Genomic DNA, 14,492 nt, shown 5'->3' with positions numbered 1-14,492 from the left:
CGCGGCGTTGATTCGCGTATTTACGAGAGGCGGAACACACGATCTTGCTTCCAGGACACGAAACTTTGCGTTCTACAAACGACATGTGATTTGTAAAAAGTCGTGCAAATTATCGGGAAAGTTTTAAAGATACGACATCGCACACCGGATTGCGTTCATCTCGACAGCGCGCTAGGAGGATTATTTCGGCATACGCCGGTTGAATCGTTGCGTTAATTAGAACGACAACCGTGAGATAAATTCTAGGTGCTGGGTGATAAAAGGTGATTAACAAAACTTCGCCGCGGCGAAGAAATAAAACTCTCGGCTTCGGCGGCCGCCGTGGAAAGTCGCGGAAGAAAGCTCGATCAGGCGACAGCACTGAAACGTTGAAAAGACCTCATGCTGTTTAATTACTTCCTCGACTTTGAAGAACGAAAAAAAAAAGATAAGAGATGCTGCGTTTCTTCCATAGTCAATAGCGCGTGTAATATGCCGTTAAATTCACCGTGTAAACAAGTCAGCGACTTGCACAAAGATAACAGAGGCCTCGGAATGCCGTTCAAATTGGCGTAAATAAATTTGATTAAATACAAGTGGAATAGATTGCAGCTCTGATCAGACAGAATTGTGTTTCGTTGTACTTCGTTATACTTCAAACCGCAGGATATTCGCGCGTGATTCTCGGTCAGCGAGACCGGGGAGAGAAAAAAAGAAAAAAAAAGAGAAAAGACCTTTTGCTTTCTGCGACGCGGGAAGCATTTATACGTGGCGCATTATTCTTATTCCGCGCACGTGATGCGTCATCCTGAGCCCTGCCAGGGACAATGCCATTGCCATAGTGAAACAGTGAAAGTATATGGTCATTTTGCCCTCGCTGTCGCGCGCACTTTTGCCCCTTCCCGCACGCACGGCGAGACGACACACGCATCGACATTTCGCGCTATCGCGATACTCCCGTTTCGAACTTCCACATTCTGTTGAAGCGCTCTCCACTTGCGACTCGGGCACGAGCTCGGTGAAATTTGCTTTTGCATTCGACCGCGTCGAAGATGAAAGGTAACATCTTCTGTTTGCGTTTTCTATCCGTGTTCGGGATACCGTCAAATTATCGAGAAGAATCTTGACGCATCGCGAATAATTAGAGTCGAGTCTTTATCGCTCGCTGTGTTTCGTTTCGGGAAAATCGCGCTCGCCTCTCCGTAACTCGCGGAATAAATTGCATTCTTGTAAATATTACTTGTACATAGCATACATTTTCCTCTTTTCTTTCGCGATCGTCCTACCTCTGCTCGCGGTACGATATACGCGCTCACGCTCGGTCCGCTTTCAACAATCCGTCTTACGGTTTCCAAATTAATTAACTGTGTGCTGATTTGAAATAAAGATAGAGAGATTCCGCCGTTTCTTCTTATTGTGCCATGTGCTTGGCGGCTGTTAACTTCCTTCGTCGCGGAAAGATCCGCGATTTGCAGACTCATGTAAGTAATGTCATCTCGGTAATTTTCAGCGCGATGCGGATTCTCTTAGGGTGCATCGTCTACCTTCTGTCAACGGTCAGCGCGAGGACCGCGATAATGCCGCCGCCGTGGGCCGATCCCTCGAGCAACCCCTGTGCCGCGCAACCACGTGGTTGGCAGCTGTTGTACTGGCCGGCCGACGGAAAATGCTACAAAATATTTCAGGCAGGTGTTAATCTTCCTTCATCCCTCTCGAGAGTTATACCTTTTCACGCGCAACCGATCCACGACATACCATGGTTGCTTTAAAAGGATCGTTTGAATCATTCACCTCTGAGAATTCGCATTTATGTTGGGCAGATCGGCGCTCCGTGTCCGGAAACCATGGAACTAGGCCCGGCGGCCGGTAGCGGCGGAACAATTGCGGAATGTAGGTGTCCCCCGGGAACCGCACAATCGCCCAGGGACGCATTGTGCCATCCAATATTCACGAGAGCGTCCTGCTCCAAGGGTCAATTCTTCGCACCCGTGTCCGAGGCGTCGGATAAACCAGGGTAATGAAAAACGCTCTTCCCTTAATTTCGCTTGCGACCGAAAATACCCGTGCTCATAACAGATTTTTTTCAGCACGAAGCCACGATGGGGAGTCTGTCGCGATCCCGAAACCTGCAACGAGCAAGGCGAAATCTACTGGCCCAAGGACGGCAAGTGCTACCCGAAGCTCAGCAAAGGCCCGTGTCCACGTGGCGAGCTTCTTATCATAGGCGAAGACGGTCTAGCGACCTGTTCGTGCTCGACGAGCGGTGAACTGGGCAGGTACCATTGGCTGGAAAACGGCGGTGGTTGCCACGAACACTATACCAAGGGTCCCTGCTCGGAGCCGGGAGAATTGTTTCTGCCGGGTGGAACGTGCGGCTGCCATCCTCAATTACCTCACTATCACGAACCGAGCGGGATGTGCTATCAGTTAGGTGAGATATTTCACGTAATCGTATAATACAACCTGTATCTAAAATATAAAGTTGTAATAATGAGATTTAAAGCAATGAAAACGAGGAACACTACACAGAGAGAAAGCTTTTAAGTATACAAAAATTACGCCAGACACAGGTCTAAAAATAATTATGTTGGACTATCAGAATAATTATGTAGGACGCTCAACATGATGCTGCAAAAAGTTTTAATATTCTAGCAGCCAGCTTAAGCGTCCAATATAATTATTTAAATGGTCCAACATGATTATTATTTTTAGATCTTTGCCTAGCTTAATTTTTATTCTTCAGTAAAACTTTTTTTCTGAATATCTTCTGCTTTAACATAACTTTCTTACTTTGAAATTATTTCACAAATCAATTTTATAAAAGATTTGTAATTAATATTAGGTTGAAGACGATTTGAAATAAAGATAAAGATTCCGCTATTTCTTCTTATTGCATTATTACACACTTGACTAGCATGTACCTAATGACTAATTTCTTCAATTTAATATTGAATCTTCGTCCTTAGTAAAATATTTCTAAATTTCTAATACGCGCGAATTATTATAGGCGGCGTCGATCCATGTCCGCAAGGACATCACTTTGTGGTGACAATGGACGCTCGATCATCGCAGGAGGACGTCGCGCGAGCCAGATGCGTTTGCAAATCAGGCCATGTGCTGTACAAAGACGGATTCTGCTATCGACTGCACACGAGGGGACCCTGCGAGAGCGGCTATATGCTGATGAACTCATCGACCTGCATTCCCGTGCCATGCAAACGTGGTAGACTGTACTTTCCTCAGGAGAAGACCTGCTACAAGGTCGGTACGCGGGGACCGTGTCCGAATGGGCAAATAGTGTTGTACGATTACAACGTGAGACCGTCCCTCGACGGGATCAGTTACAACGGCGTGTGCGGATGTACCAACAGCATGAGGGATGCCGGCAAGTGCCTGACGAATGAGAGCGACGACTGCGAGAGCACGCCAGGCATGGTCAGGATCAAAAAAACCTGTTACAAGTTATACACGCAGGGCCCGTGTACCGCGGGAGAATGGCTGGTCGCCCAGAGGACACCGAGAAACAGTCGGTTGTGGCGACATGGGGGAGAATCGCGACCGAGAGCCAGGTGCGAGTGCCGACCTGGTTACAAGAAGATCGTCCAGAGCTCTGGTGAGGCTCTGGATGAGCTGGACAGCAATAATCTGATCTCGCCGAACAATTGCCAGCCACCCGTAGTGAGTCTGGCAAAATTTCTCAACGATAATATCAAATCAATAGTGATCTGAATGGCTCAATAGCTCATAGATTGCTGCGCAGTGATCGCGGCGCTGCGCGGCATTTATAATTTATAAGCTTCGTCGAATTACATTTGTTTTTTTTTTTTTACCTTAGTGCGTGATGCAACGAACTCTTCGGTTGAAAGAATGATGATTGATTTAACTTTGTATATAATGTTATACGAATTATTTTTAGTTTTATCTCACATCTAAGCAAAGCTTTATTTATTGTGTTCTTAATACGTAATATCTAATATCTCAAGTATTGTAAATATCGTTTATATGACTTACAAAAAAGTCTAAAGTTTCTTATAAGAGATATGAGAGACATGTGCCAATTTTTCTAGAAAGCTTAAAAAAGTTGTAAATAAACGCAGATGTACTTACTCATTTTTATGCTGTAAATCGCGGATTTGTTGTTGCACTCCCTCTGTCTGTTGATCCTTGTGCATCAGTTCTCGTTCCAACGCGGCGATCTTCTCTGTCTTTTCGTCCAATGCCATCTACCAAAATAATAAAATATAATCAATTTTGTGAACTATTATTCGAAATAGTAATACGCTACAATAGTAATTCGCTAAAATATTGCATTTACCAATAGCCGATCTTTCTCTTGGTCCAAGAGCGTCATGCTCGAACGCAATGTATTTATTTCTTGCTTCAACTCCTTGATTTGATCGTTCAACTGCACCTGTTGCTGCTCCATACTTCTGTTACGATCCATAGCCTTGTTCAAATCCGATTCTGCCCGCGATAGTTGACCCTGCGCGTCTCCAAGTGCTTGATCCGTTTGATCTTGTAACGTCCTGGGATAGAAAGTTTGGGAGATTAAGATTACACATGCACCCTCTACAAATAAAATTCAATATATTACCGTAGTTGGAAATATTGCGTCCGTTGTGCCATCAATTCCTGCTTTGTACGGCGCAGTTCTTCTTGCACGTCGCCTAACTGATCCTCGAGACCGTTTAACGCCGCTCTTCTCGTGCCCTGAGTGACCAACAGATCTTGCCGTTCTTTTTCCATATGTTTCAAGCGATTTTCCGCCTCGACTAAACTTTCCTTAAGACGAAGTTGTTCGCACACGTGCGTATCCGACATCATCTACGTCCCGGTATCATCCAGCCATGCATTTACAACACATTGCCATACCCACACAGAGTTAGCAAAAATTAATATGTCAGTATTATGCTAATCACTTACAGTTAAACACTTATAGTCAAACACATATAATTAATGAAATACCGTGAATGTTAAACTCGTATTGTTAACTCAGTATATTAAGATTTAAAATATACATTAGGGAAAATCAAGAAATAAGGATAATGTAAAGTTTAACTTATACGATCTCTGCTCTTTACCTTGAGTCTCTCCCGTAATGCATCGCGTTCCTCTATCAGTCGCTCAACATCCGCTCTGGCCGTATCCCGCTCTCGTTCCAGACGTTCGAGCATTGCCTGCGTAAATTGAGATTGAAATAAGAATAAAATATATCTATGTTTTATTTGCAATTCGTTAAATACCTTCGTTGCGCTGATGTCTCCAGTAGATATTGGCGAGCCAGAAGCACAGGAACAAATACGGACGGGTTTGCACAAGCTGCACGATCTGCACGGAATACACATCTGTCTCTGTTGACCCTTGTAAGTTTGCAAGCGTGCTTCTAGATCCTCCTTTTCATGACACAGTTCTTCCTTCTCCTGATGCATTTTGCTCAAAACTTGTTCCTTATCAATTAACTCACGTTTTAATTCACAAACTTGTGCCCACAAATCAGCCTACAATTTGTTACAAGCAATAAAATTATAACCCTTTGTACGCGTATCTTTCCGCATTTGATATTTACGTTATCTTTGTCAAATGTTCTGCGCTGCTCGTCCCGACAATTAATATATTCTTTCCTATAGTGATCTCGTTCCATTTCCAATCGCTGAATTGTGTGTTGTAGCTGCAAAATATAATGATAAATATATTTTCGAAAAAATTTTATTCGCTCGTTCTCCTCTCGGAAGGCAATGGCAAACCACCGAGAGTAGTCAATAGACCAGTGCGCTGTCTACTAGGCCAAATCAATTGATAAATATTAAGTTAACTTTTTCGACTTACAGATGCAATTTTCAAATTTGCTTCGTCAATCCGTTTTTGCACATCAAAGTTATTTGTATCTATTATAATTTCTCTAGCCGCTGTCTGATAATCCATATCACATTTCTCACTGTTGTTATTTTTATGTGCTAAAAAGGATAAAAAAAAGATTCTCAGTATATTTCTTATTAGATAATTTTTTCTTAGAAATAAATGCTCCATCGAAATTTGTATTCGACATTTTTCTGGGCTGTACATTTAAAAATTGATTTACTATTAATATTAATACCATTTTTTTTCTTCGACATTTTCATCCCATTATTCTGATCATTCTTTTCCCCCTTTTCTTTTGCTCGCATCTGATCATTCCCTTCGTTACTTAGCTCAATATTCTTTTTATGTATATATTCTTCTAATATTTTATTAGTAAATTGCAACTGATCAATATCTTGTCTTTGGAACTCGTTTTCTTGACTCAGTCTTTTCATTTCATTATTTAAACTTTTTTCTGCAATATTATTTTCAACTTTCATCTTCGATCTAAGTAGCCCAGACTAGTTAAAAGATATTAAAGTTGAACGTACCAATGACCGTTAGTTGGTTGATCCTGTCAGACATCTGTTTCTTTTCGTCCAATGTAGATTCTAGAGTACGTTGAACATTACGTTTTTCGAGCCTACATGCTTCTAGATCTGCTCTCAACTCTTGTACCTCTCTACGTTCTACGGTTAACTCGCGCTCTAAGACATGTACCTGCATCATGACATCCTCCAACTTTCCCTAAACAAGCATAAAAGTATGAAAACAAAGAAAATATCTGAAAAACATACATTAATGCAATCGCCGTGGTTACCTGGAGCCTACAAACTCTTCTGTTATTCTCTTTAACCGTAGAATTGCAGTCGGCTTCTACAGCTAACGCAACGTGATCTATATCTCTTAATTCTTTCTCCAGTTCCTCATTTCGTGCTGCTAGTTTCATTGCCTGAGACATGGCATCGTGTTGCTTATTTAGAGATTCTGCGTCATTAAAAAAAAAATGGAGTACGTAAATTAGATGTTTTCGTACGAAATAATTATGTTGAAAATAAAGAATCTCTCTCTCAATTCCTTGCCTTTTAGTTGCTGTTCCAGTTCCAATTTGGCCTGTTGGAGAATCCTCACTTCATTAATCTCCGTACCGTCACCGTAGGTAACACCAGCTTTCTTTTCCATTTTCCTGCAAGTGCAGTCCCTGCCAACTGGAACGTAGGAGTGACCATCCTCCAGCATTTTTCTCAGTCGAATTATTTCTCTCTCCTTTGTGGTCAGCTGTAAAAGATTGTTTGTTTTACAATAACGTGCTAATAAACAATTATACATATTTATATTCTTAAAAATATTGTTACTATGCGTCAATAACTCTTAGCATGCAGAACAGATTTTTAGCATGCACAATATTTACGTTTCTTCTTGGAGAACGTTCAAGAGACAATCGAGAAATGCGTGCATAAATATTGATGCTTAGTATACCTGTTTCTCAAGGGTCTCTATGGTATCAGTTTGCAATAAAAGGTCCGCTCGCAATTTTGTTACCTCCTGACTCAAGCAATTCATTTTGTGATCCGCCATGCTTATTACATCTATTATCTTAGGATCCACGCTACTTAATTTGGGCAGTGAACCGCTGCTTCTTGCCTTTGGCATCGGCTCAGCTTCCAAGACTGGTCTTCGAAGAGGAAAGCTGGGACGCTTCTTAGCAGCTGTAAAAAAGTGCATATATACTGTGTTAAAAATTAATGATAACGTCAGATGCCTTGTCGACACTCGCAACAGAACAACAAAACAACTCACCAAAACCAACATTAATGACAGTTGGCTTTAGGCACTTGCCCTGGAGCTCCAATATCTTCTTAGACTTGGCGGCTGACTCTGCCTCCAGCTCCTTTATCTTATATATATTACGCGAGGATGCCAATTGCAGATCGTTGCACTCACATTCCAACTTGTATATCTGCCTCTTGAGATCCTTGACCTGCTTCTGATGCGCTTCCTTAGTTTCTATCAGATCCGAGTGAAGCTGGTTGCACTCTCGCACCAATCGCGCATTATCACATTTGTACGGGTCAACTGTCAATTGCAACTGGCTGCATGCCTGTCGATGATACGTCAAATTAGATCCATATACGTCAAAAATACTCGATTAAAATCGCATTATTCTCGTCAGTGACGTTACGACACGCAAGATCGTGTCTCCGGTGTCTCCTACTGTTAGCTTTTACTTGAAATTAGACAAATGAGACCGCGTTCAAATGTTTTCTCTCTGCAAATTCAGAGAAGACTGAACGTTCTCGCGAACACGCAATCGGCGAACGGGGCGTACCTCGACGTTCTCCCGAGCAACGGCTTTGAAGTGCTCGAGACTGTCCGTGGTTTGTACGAGATCGGCCAGCAAGGCCTCTATCAGAGGTAGAGCGTCCAAGGACAGCGCCTGCTTGTATCCCAGGTTGTCCAGGTGCTTCCTGACCGTTCGGTATCTAGTAGCGACATTATATTCCACGTCCCTGCTCATCCTCGCGAGATGTATACAATCGACAATACGGTCGACGGTACAATTTGTACAATTGATTATTACAAAAGAGCTTGGAGATCACCAACTTATAAGATGACGAAATAACGTAACCTCACGTCATTGTTGTTGCAATTGGATAAATACATTATGACTACCGCATTGTTTATATTATTACGGAACGAAGAAAAACCGTGTTATGTGACATCACAATTGTATATACGACTAACACAAACATCAACTATTCCCTGAATCAGTGACGATCGTTCGATCCTCGCGACTCGTGATCACGCGGCAATCGTTGCTTTCCCTTTTACCGAGCATCACCGAATAATCTTAATAATACAAAATCTTTATTGTCCGTGATACGCTGTTAATACGCGGTTATTTCGCCAGAAACGCCTAGGAGAGACGTTTTTTCTCGCAGCTGCAATTATTCATCTTGTCAAAAACGATCGTTTCCCGATGCAAACTGTTTAAAACGGAGTTTAAAAGTATTGCCAATCTAAAATCGATTCATAAGGATGGAGTCCATGGAGCAGCGTATGGCGTAAAAGAACTCGGCCAATCACAGGCTCGGGGATCAATCAACACAAAAGTGAGGTTATAGGCACTAGATTATCTACAATTTCATTTGTCGAAATCTAGTGAATCTGTTCACTTGTGTTAATTTTCCAGGTATATGTACAATCAATCCCCTTTCTTCACCCCGCTTCATTCTGCCGATCGGAAAGCAACTTCCGAACGTACCCGGAATTATATTTATAACAAAAGAAGAAAAAAAAAAAACATTGTCGACACGCGACGCGATGCAGTCGGAGTCGCGCGCGATTGCCGCCTGTCAGTGTTGACGCCGTTTGACGCGGTGCTCCTGTCGCTCCTGAGTTCGTCATCGACCGCGCTTTCCCTCGTCGTCAACCCGGTCAACCCCTGGCCACGATCGGTTGCGGTTAATCGCGCGACGGGAGACGGGACTCACGCGGGACCAAACCAACCGCCTGCGCGCAGTTTCAACTCTCGGTTTTTCCAACGGTGTCCACTCCGATGTCGGCCCACGCGAAGGGTTGCGACGGGACGATCGATGTCGCCGACGTTGTTCCCGTCGCGCCGCGCGTCCCATCCTGAAATGATTCGCGCGGGAGTCTCGGTGGGTGCAGAGGAAGACCACCCGATTCGCGATCGGCCGTGATGGGCACGAACCCGACGAGGATCCTCGCGCTGATCGAGCAGCTGTGCGACCTGCCGTACACGGAGGTGCAGCGGCGGCTCAACAAATATGTACGTACGAAAACGTACGAACTTTCTGTACGAAATCGCGGCCGCACCGGATGCCCGGGGCTTGCGAGGATCGTGACACCCGCCACCGGGACCTCGCGCCGGTCGACCAATGGTGGCGCGACGCCACCACGAGCGATCGCGGTCGTCTGCTAGGTCGGATGACAGAACACCGGCTGGCTCGGTCATTTCTTCTTTTTTTTTCTTTTTTTTTGTAGTAGCCGAATTCGTTAATGTCATTTTCCTCCCAATTTCTTTCGTCGCCTCCTTTTTCAGTCTCGTTTTTTATTCTACAGGTGCAGGACGTGACGAACTCGAGGCTAGTCTTTCTCATATCGGTACAGGTAGAAACTGAGGAAATGGTTGTCCATGTGATAGGCGACGAAATTCTGGATAGAGAATTGAGATTTCTCGTAAGTGTCTCCGTCGCGACGATTTCCTGTATAGAATAAAATTTAAGGATGAGAGAGAGGAAAATGTTAGACGGCACGATAATTTTAATTGAGTGCAAGGGCTATCCAAAATGACAAAATAATCATCTTCTCCAGTTTTGTTTACAGCACTTTGTTAGATATATTTAGATATTTGTTACATATCACACTTTGTTTGCGATAAGATTATAGGTCAGATTTTTTATTGATCAACCCAATAGGATAATTGTCATCCATTTAAATTTATATTCCTAGCTTGGCACACACATTTCCCGATTAATATCCCTAATTTATTGATTTGAAAAACGAATGTGGTAGCAACAATTTTCGCCCGATATATTTTCTGTGAGTTACGAAGAACAGAATTAAATTTGTTTTGCAGATACCAAACAGTGTTTTGTACGAGGCTGTGATAAACAAAACCTCATTAGCTCTGAACGTTGCGCAACTCGATGGAGAATTATTGAGACACATTAATAGGATAACCGACGCGACGGCGCAATCCCTCTTAACAATCCCGATACAGCATCCTTTCAAGCATTATACGGCTTTGCTCGTGTGCCTGGTAGATTACGTGGATGGGGATGAAGCTCGACACGCTTGTACAGAGTTAGTTCAAGAATGCTTTAGGTATCGTATAATGCAATTGTTATGTACTGTGCGATTGCCAATGGAACGTAATTTATATTGAATGAAAAAAAATATCGCAGGTTTTGTCTTGGATACTTGCTCAGTTCGTTGCGTTGCTACGAGGAAATTCGCGTGAAACAACAGTGTCAAAAATTACTAGCCGTTTCCAGGAAGCTCTTCACGTATTTGGGTATGAATCAGCTCCAAGTACAATATATCCGATATATTAGGGCTCAGACACAATGTACTCACTTTCTCTCTCACTTCTCTCTCACTTTAATGTACGTGTACTGAAGTGAGATGCGACATTCCCTTATTCCTTACTCCTTTATCTTATTTCTTATTTTTGTCATTGTGTCTGAGCCCTTATACTCCAAGATATTTAATCTCTATACCATCTTTTATTTATCTTCCAATCCAAATCTAGGAGACTTTTCTGATCTTCTGCGCGAGATTATGGCGGAGGTCAGAAATTTGACGAACGCAGAGAGATGCTCTTTATTCCTTTTGGATCCTGATCAACAAGATTTGGTTGCAAAAGTGTTCGATGGCATTTCCACGGGAGAAGTAGGTAACTTGCGCAGTTAATTTCACATGCAAATGGATCAATGTTTTGTAATTTAACTCGACGTTTTTGTTTTTTAACGTTCCTAGGCTATAAGCGAGATGAGAATACCTATTGGACAGGGTATAGCCGGTCATGTTGCGACCACCGGTAAATTACTCAATATTCGAGACGCTTACAATCATCCCCTTTTTTATCGCGGGATAGACGAGGCGACGGGATTTAGGACTAGAAATATTTTGTGCTTTCCAATACGGGACGAGAAAGGGATTGTTGGTAAATTAGAACATACTGGGTTAAACGTCCTGCGAGAATGTTGCAATTAAAATAAATTGTAATAAAAACCTGAAGATGTAAAGAGTTATGTTTTAGGAGTGGCTCAATTGTGCAATAAAATAAACGGTTTGTATTTCGATGCCTTTGACGAACAAATCGCGACGGCGTTCAGTATCTATTGCGGTATATCGATAATGCATAGTATCGTTTATAAAAAAATGCAGGATGCTCAAGCTCGAAATAAGCTCAGCAACGAGATAATGATGTATCACATGAAGGTAAGACATTTGTCGGACAAACGATATATTTTATAATCGATTAATGGATTACGTAGAGGGATTTCTCTTTGTAGGTGGAGGAATCTGCTGTGCAAGCGTTGTTGAATTGCGGGGACGACCACAATATTAAAGATTTCAACAAATTTCACTTCAGTCCGAGGAACGTACCTTACAAACATATACCTTGCTACACTATTAAAATGTTTACAGACTTGAATTTCTTAAACCAAATTAAAATGCCGACCCTTACAAGGTACTGATGCGAAATACGAAGTGATGTATGATTCAATAAATTTTATTTTGTAACGTAACATAATTTTCAGATTTATACTGTATGTCAAGAAAGGCTACAGAGACGCACCTTATCACAATTGGACACATGCATTCTCCGTGGCGCACTTTGCATATCTGTTGATAAAGAATCTGCAACTTATTGAGGAAAATTACATGACCCCCTTACAGGCCCTGGTGTTTCTTGTGTCGTGTTTATGTCACGATATAGACCATAGAGGAACTAATAATTCATTTCAAACCGAGTGCGGCACCGTATTAGCGAGTCTTTACAGTTCAGAGGGATCTGTTATGGAGGTAAGACACGGAATGTCGACAGTTTTTTAAAGAATTTTCGTTCTCCAACTGAACAGATCTATTACTCCTTGTTTCATAGAGACATCATCTTGCACAAACAATGTGCATTTTAAACACCGAAGGCTGCAATATATTTGAGAGTTTGGACAGCAACGAGTACAGCGAAGCTTTGGATTTGCTGAGGAGCAATATACTCGCGACTGATCTAGCCTCTCACTTTCGTAGCATAAGGAACCAAGAAGAAATGATTCGCGGTGGATATAACAAAAATGATTCGAAACAGCAAAAGCTGTTATTCGAGATGCTTATGACTTGCTGCGATCTTAGCGATCAGACCAAAGATTGGAAAATCTCGAAGAAAACGGCGGTAAAATTCGCTTAACTTTAAATGTCCGATTTATTATACAAGTCCAATGATGGCCATAAATAAATTTTAATTTTCCGTATTAGGAGCAAATATTTGACGAATTCTTCTCGCAAGGAGATCTCGAGAAAAGCATGGGCAACGCGCCGGTCGAAATGATGGACAGGGAACGTGCGTCGATTCCTGATCTCCAAATACAATTCATTACTAATTTAGTTATTCCCGTCTTTACGTGAGTACATTCGATAATTTATTTGGATGATATAGACCTTGTTTTCATTTTACATTTATTTTCTAGTAACTTGTCGTTATTGTTCCCATCGGCGCTGCCCCTGGTCCGTACGCTGCAACACAATTGCTCATTATGGGAAGTAGCCAAGACCGTATTTCAAAAGTATTCGACGAATGGAACAAAGGGAATAGATATTTTGCTTGATCCGAACTTTGAAGTCGAGGTGCTTAAGATATTTGCTCAAAGAGGTCAATGTTCTGCGGAAAATCCTAGTGAGGCTACAGGAAGCGGACAGTAATTCGTAAGACAAACGAGTTTAAGAAAAGGCAGAGTTTAACGACGGTTCAATTTTGGAATTTGCACGTCCGGATTTCCGATGTAAAATAATATCGAGAATTGTTCCATTCGTAATAATGTGATAAATTTTTTGCAACTGCACTTTACTGTTAAAAAAAAAAAGGAAACAAATTGCGATTTCACAGATTGATCTACTTTTCTGAGGATATATTTAAATTTTAAGCAATCGAAAATCAAAATGTGATTTTAAAAGCAATGAGCTTGTTTACATTTAACGAGAGAATAGATGTAGATAATTCGCATTTAAATAATGCAGGGTAGGACCAAGTGATTATCATAACGTGTATTGTGCACTGCCAATTCAAATAATTTGCTGCACATTATATAACTGATAATTGTGATAAATTTAAAAAGGGCATTCCATAGTTTGATATGGATATGCAAAAAAATTTGTTCATGTCAGTGGATACATGTGTTTACAAATTATATCAAACGATATATGTACGTATATATTTATAAATATATATTTATAATATGTATTTATATGATTTCAATTTGTTAATATTTGTTCTCAATTTTTATGTGTTTCTGAATGGATACCTATGTTATTGACGACAACAATTTAAATGTGATATAAATTAAAAGGTGCTGTTTACACACACTAGAAATGTAAATAAGAGAAAAAAAAGAATTAACATTTATAAAAGGATGTAACAAAATAAAAAGATTGTCAAATTTTCTTTATTGCCTTTTCTTCGCGAATTTGTATTTTTATCTTTAGCCGGTACGCACGTTCCTTTGTTACGCGAGATTTAAATCTAGTAACTTTTTTCTAGTTACTCTTCCATCCACGCTCCCTGAGCTGCGTTCGAAAACGTCACCTGGGGATCGATCATGTATCTTTTCCCCTAGGACGGAACGTGAAAAGTGAAAAGTTTATCTCTTTCTATTCAATACCAATAGAAAGAAATAGTTACATGAAATTTTTCACTTTTCACGTTTCCGCTCTAGGGAAAAAGTTACATGATCGCTACCCTAAGTGCAAACGAGTATACTCCTTTCTCTTTCTATCTCAGCGAGATAGAAGGAGAAAAGAGTATACCCGTGTGTACCCGGGTGACGTTTCCGAACGCAGCCCTGGAAATGAGGTTCCTCAGTGAAAGGTATAGCATAGAGTGCAGCACCATATCAAAATTCGTAGTATTCCGCGCGAGTTTCAAACAC

General features: G+C 41.5%; 3 protein-coding genes across 5 annotated transcripts; 2 read left to right on the top strand and 1 right to left on the bottom strand.

Annotated features, from left to right (window-relative positions):
* The first annotated feature begins 344 nt into the window (after positions 1 to 344).
* Positions 345 to 4,076, top strand: LOC112466532. Its single transcript, XM_025034656.1, has 5 exons — positions 345 to 1,038; positions 1,490 to 1,664; positions 1,800 to 1,993; positions 2,067 to 2,410; positions 2,987 to 4,076. The coding sequence occupies exons 1-5, from the start codon at positions 839 to 841 to the stop codon at positions 3,706 to 3,708; spliced, it is 1,635 nt and encodes a 544-aa protein (XP_024890424.1). The 5' UTR covers positions 345 to 838; the 3' UTR covers positions 3,709 to 4,076.
* Positions 2,406 to 9,003, bottom strand: LOC112466531 (centrosomal protein of 135 kDa-like). 2 transcript variants are annotated; one of them, XM_025034654.1, is made up of 15 exons: positions 8,147 to 9,003; positions 7,618 to 7,918; positions 7,297 to 7,526; positions 6,900 to 7,095; positions 6,638 to 6,804; positions 6,369 to 6,564; positions 6,074 to 6,292; positions 5,806 to 5,933; positions 5,546 to 5,647; positions 5,223 to 5,477; positions 5,061 to 5,156; positions 4,574 to 4,803; positions 4,295 to 4,505; positions 4,087 to 4,202; positions 2,406 to 2,448 (listed from the first exon to the last, which is right to left on the bottom strand). In XM_025034654.1, the coding sequence occupies exons 1-15, from the start codon at positions 8,333 to 8,335 to the stop codon at positions 2,421 to 2,423; spliced, it is 2,664 nt and encodes an 887-aa protein (XP_024890422.1). In that variant the 5' UTR covers positions 8,336 to 9,003; the 3' UTR covers positions 2,406 to 2,420. The 2 variants fall into 2 exon arrangements, with proteins under 2 accessions (XP_024890422.1, XP_024890423.1); XM_025034655.1 differs by lacking the exon at positions 6,074 to 6,292.
* A 60-nt stretch (positions 9,004 to 9,063) lies between these two features.
* On the top strand, positions 9,064 to 13,430 carry LOC112466530 (cGMP-dependent 3',5'-cyclic phosphodiesterase-like). Of its 2 annotated transcripts, none has more exons than XM_025034652.1 (12): positions 9,064 to 9,610; positions 9,904 to 10,020; positions 10,421 to 10,668; positions 10,749 to 10,858; positions 11,096 to 11,235; positions 11,323 to 11,509; positions 11,585 to 11,787; positions 11,862 to 12,040; positions 12,111 to 12,375; positions 12,455 to 12,742; positions 12,826 to 12,971; positions 13,038 to 13,430. In XM_025034652.1, exons 1-12 carry the CDS (start codon positions 9,521 to 9,523, stop codon positions 13,267 to 13,269), a joined length of 2,205 nt encoding a protein of 734 aa, XP_024890420.1. In that variant the 5' UTR covers positions 9,064 to 9,520; the 3' UTR covers positions 13,270 to 13,430. The 2 variants fall into 2 exon arrangements, with proteins under 2 accessions (XP_024890420.1, XP_024890421.1); XM_025034653.1 differs by having other exon boundaries at positions 9,065 to 9,610; positions 11,606 to 11,787.
* Positions 13,431 to 14,492: the final 1,062 nt, after the last annotated feature.

The sequence above is a fragment of the Temnothorax curvispinosus genome, unplaced genomic scaffold (genome assembly GCF_003070985.1).
Source record: "Temnothorax curvispinosus isolate PA1 unplaced genomic scaffold, ASM307098v1 QBEX01016319.1, whole genome shotgun sequence".
Lineage (NCBI taxonomy): Eukaryota > Metazoa > Arthropoda > Insecta > Hymenoptera > Formicidae > Temnothorax > Temnothorax curvispinosus.
This window is presented reverse-complemented; position numbering and strand designations above follow the sequence as displayed.

What these genes read in the sequence shown, in the direction of transcription:
- LOC112466532 (XM_025034656.1), top strand. Translation starts at nt 839, where the DNA reads ATGGTCATTTTGCCCTCGCTGTCGCGCGCACTTTTGCCCCTTCCCGCA. An exon ending in AATGCTACAAAATATTTCAG is followed by an intron (nt 1,665 to 1,799) that starts GCAGGTGTTAAT and finishes TATGTTGGGCAG; the next exon opens with ATCGGCGCTCCGTGTCCGGA. An exon ending in CGGGATGTGCTATCAGTTAG is followed by an intron (nt 2,411 to 2,986) that starts GTGAGATATTTC and finishes GAATTATTATAG; the next exon opens with GCGGCGTCGATCCATGTCCG.
- LOC112466531 (XM_025034654.1), bottom strand. Translation starts at nt 8,335, where the DNA reads ATGAGCAGGGACGTGGAATATAATGTCGCTACTAGATACCGAACGGTC. An exon ending in TTGCTCGGGAGAACGTCGAG is followed by an intron (nt 7,919 to 8,146) that starts GTACGCCCCGTT and finishes TATCATCGACAG; the next exon opens with GCATGCAGCCAGTTGCAATT. An exon ending in TAGAGACCCTTGAGAAACAG is followed by an intron (nt 7,096 to 7,296) that starts GTATACTAAGCA and finishes AATCTTTTACAG; the next exon opens with CTGACCACAAAGGAGAGAGA.
- LOC112466530 (XM_025034652.1), top strand. Translation starts at nt 9,521, where the DNA reads ATGGGCACGAACCCGACGAGGATCCTCGCGCTGATCGAGCAGCTGTGC. An exon ending in ATAGAGAATTGAGATTTCTC is followed by an intron (nt 10,021 to 10,420) that starts GTAAGTGTCTCC and finishes TTTGTTTTGCAG; the next exon opens with ATACCAAACAGTGTTTTGTA. An exon ending in ATGGCATTTCCACGGGAGAA is followed by an intron (nt 11,236 to 11,322) that starts GTAGGTAACTTG and finishes TAACGTTCCTAG; the next exon opens with GCTATAAGCGAGATGAGAAT.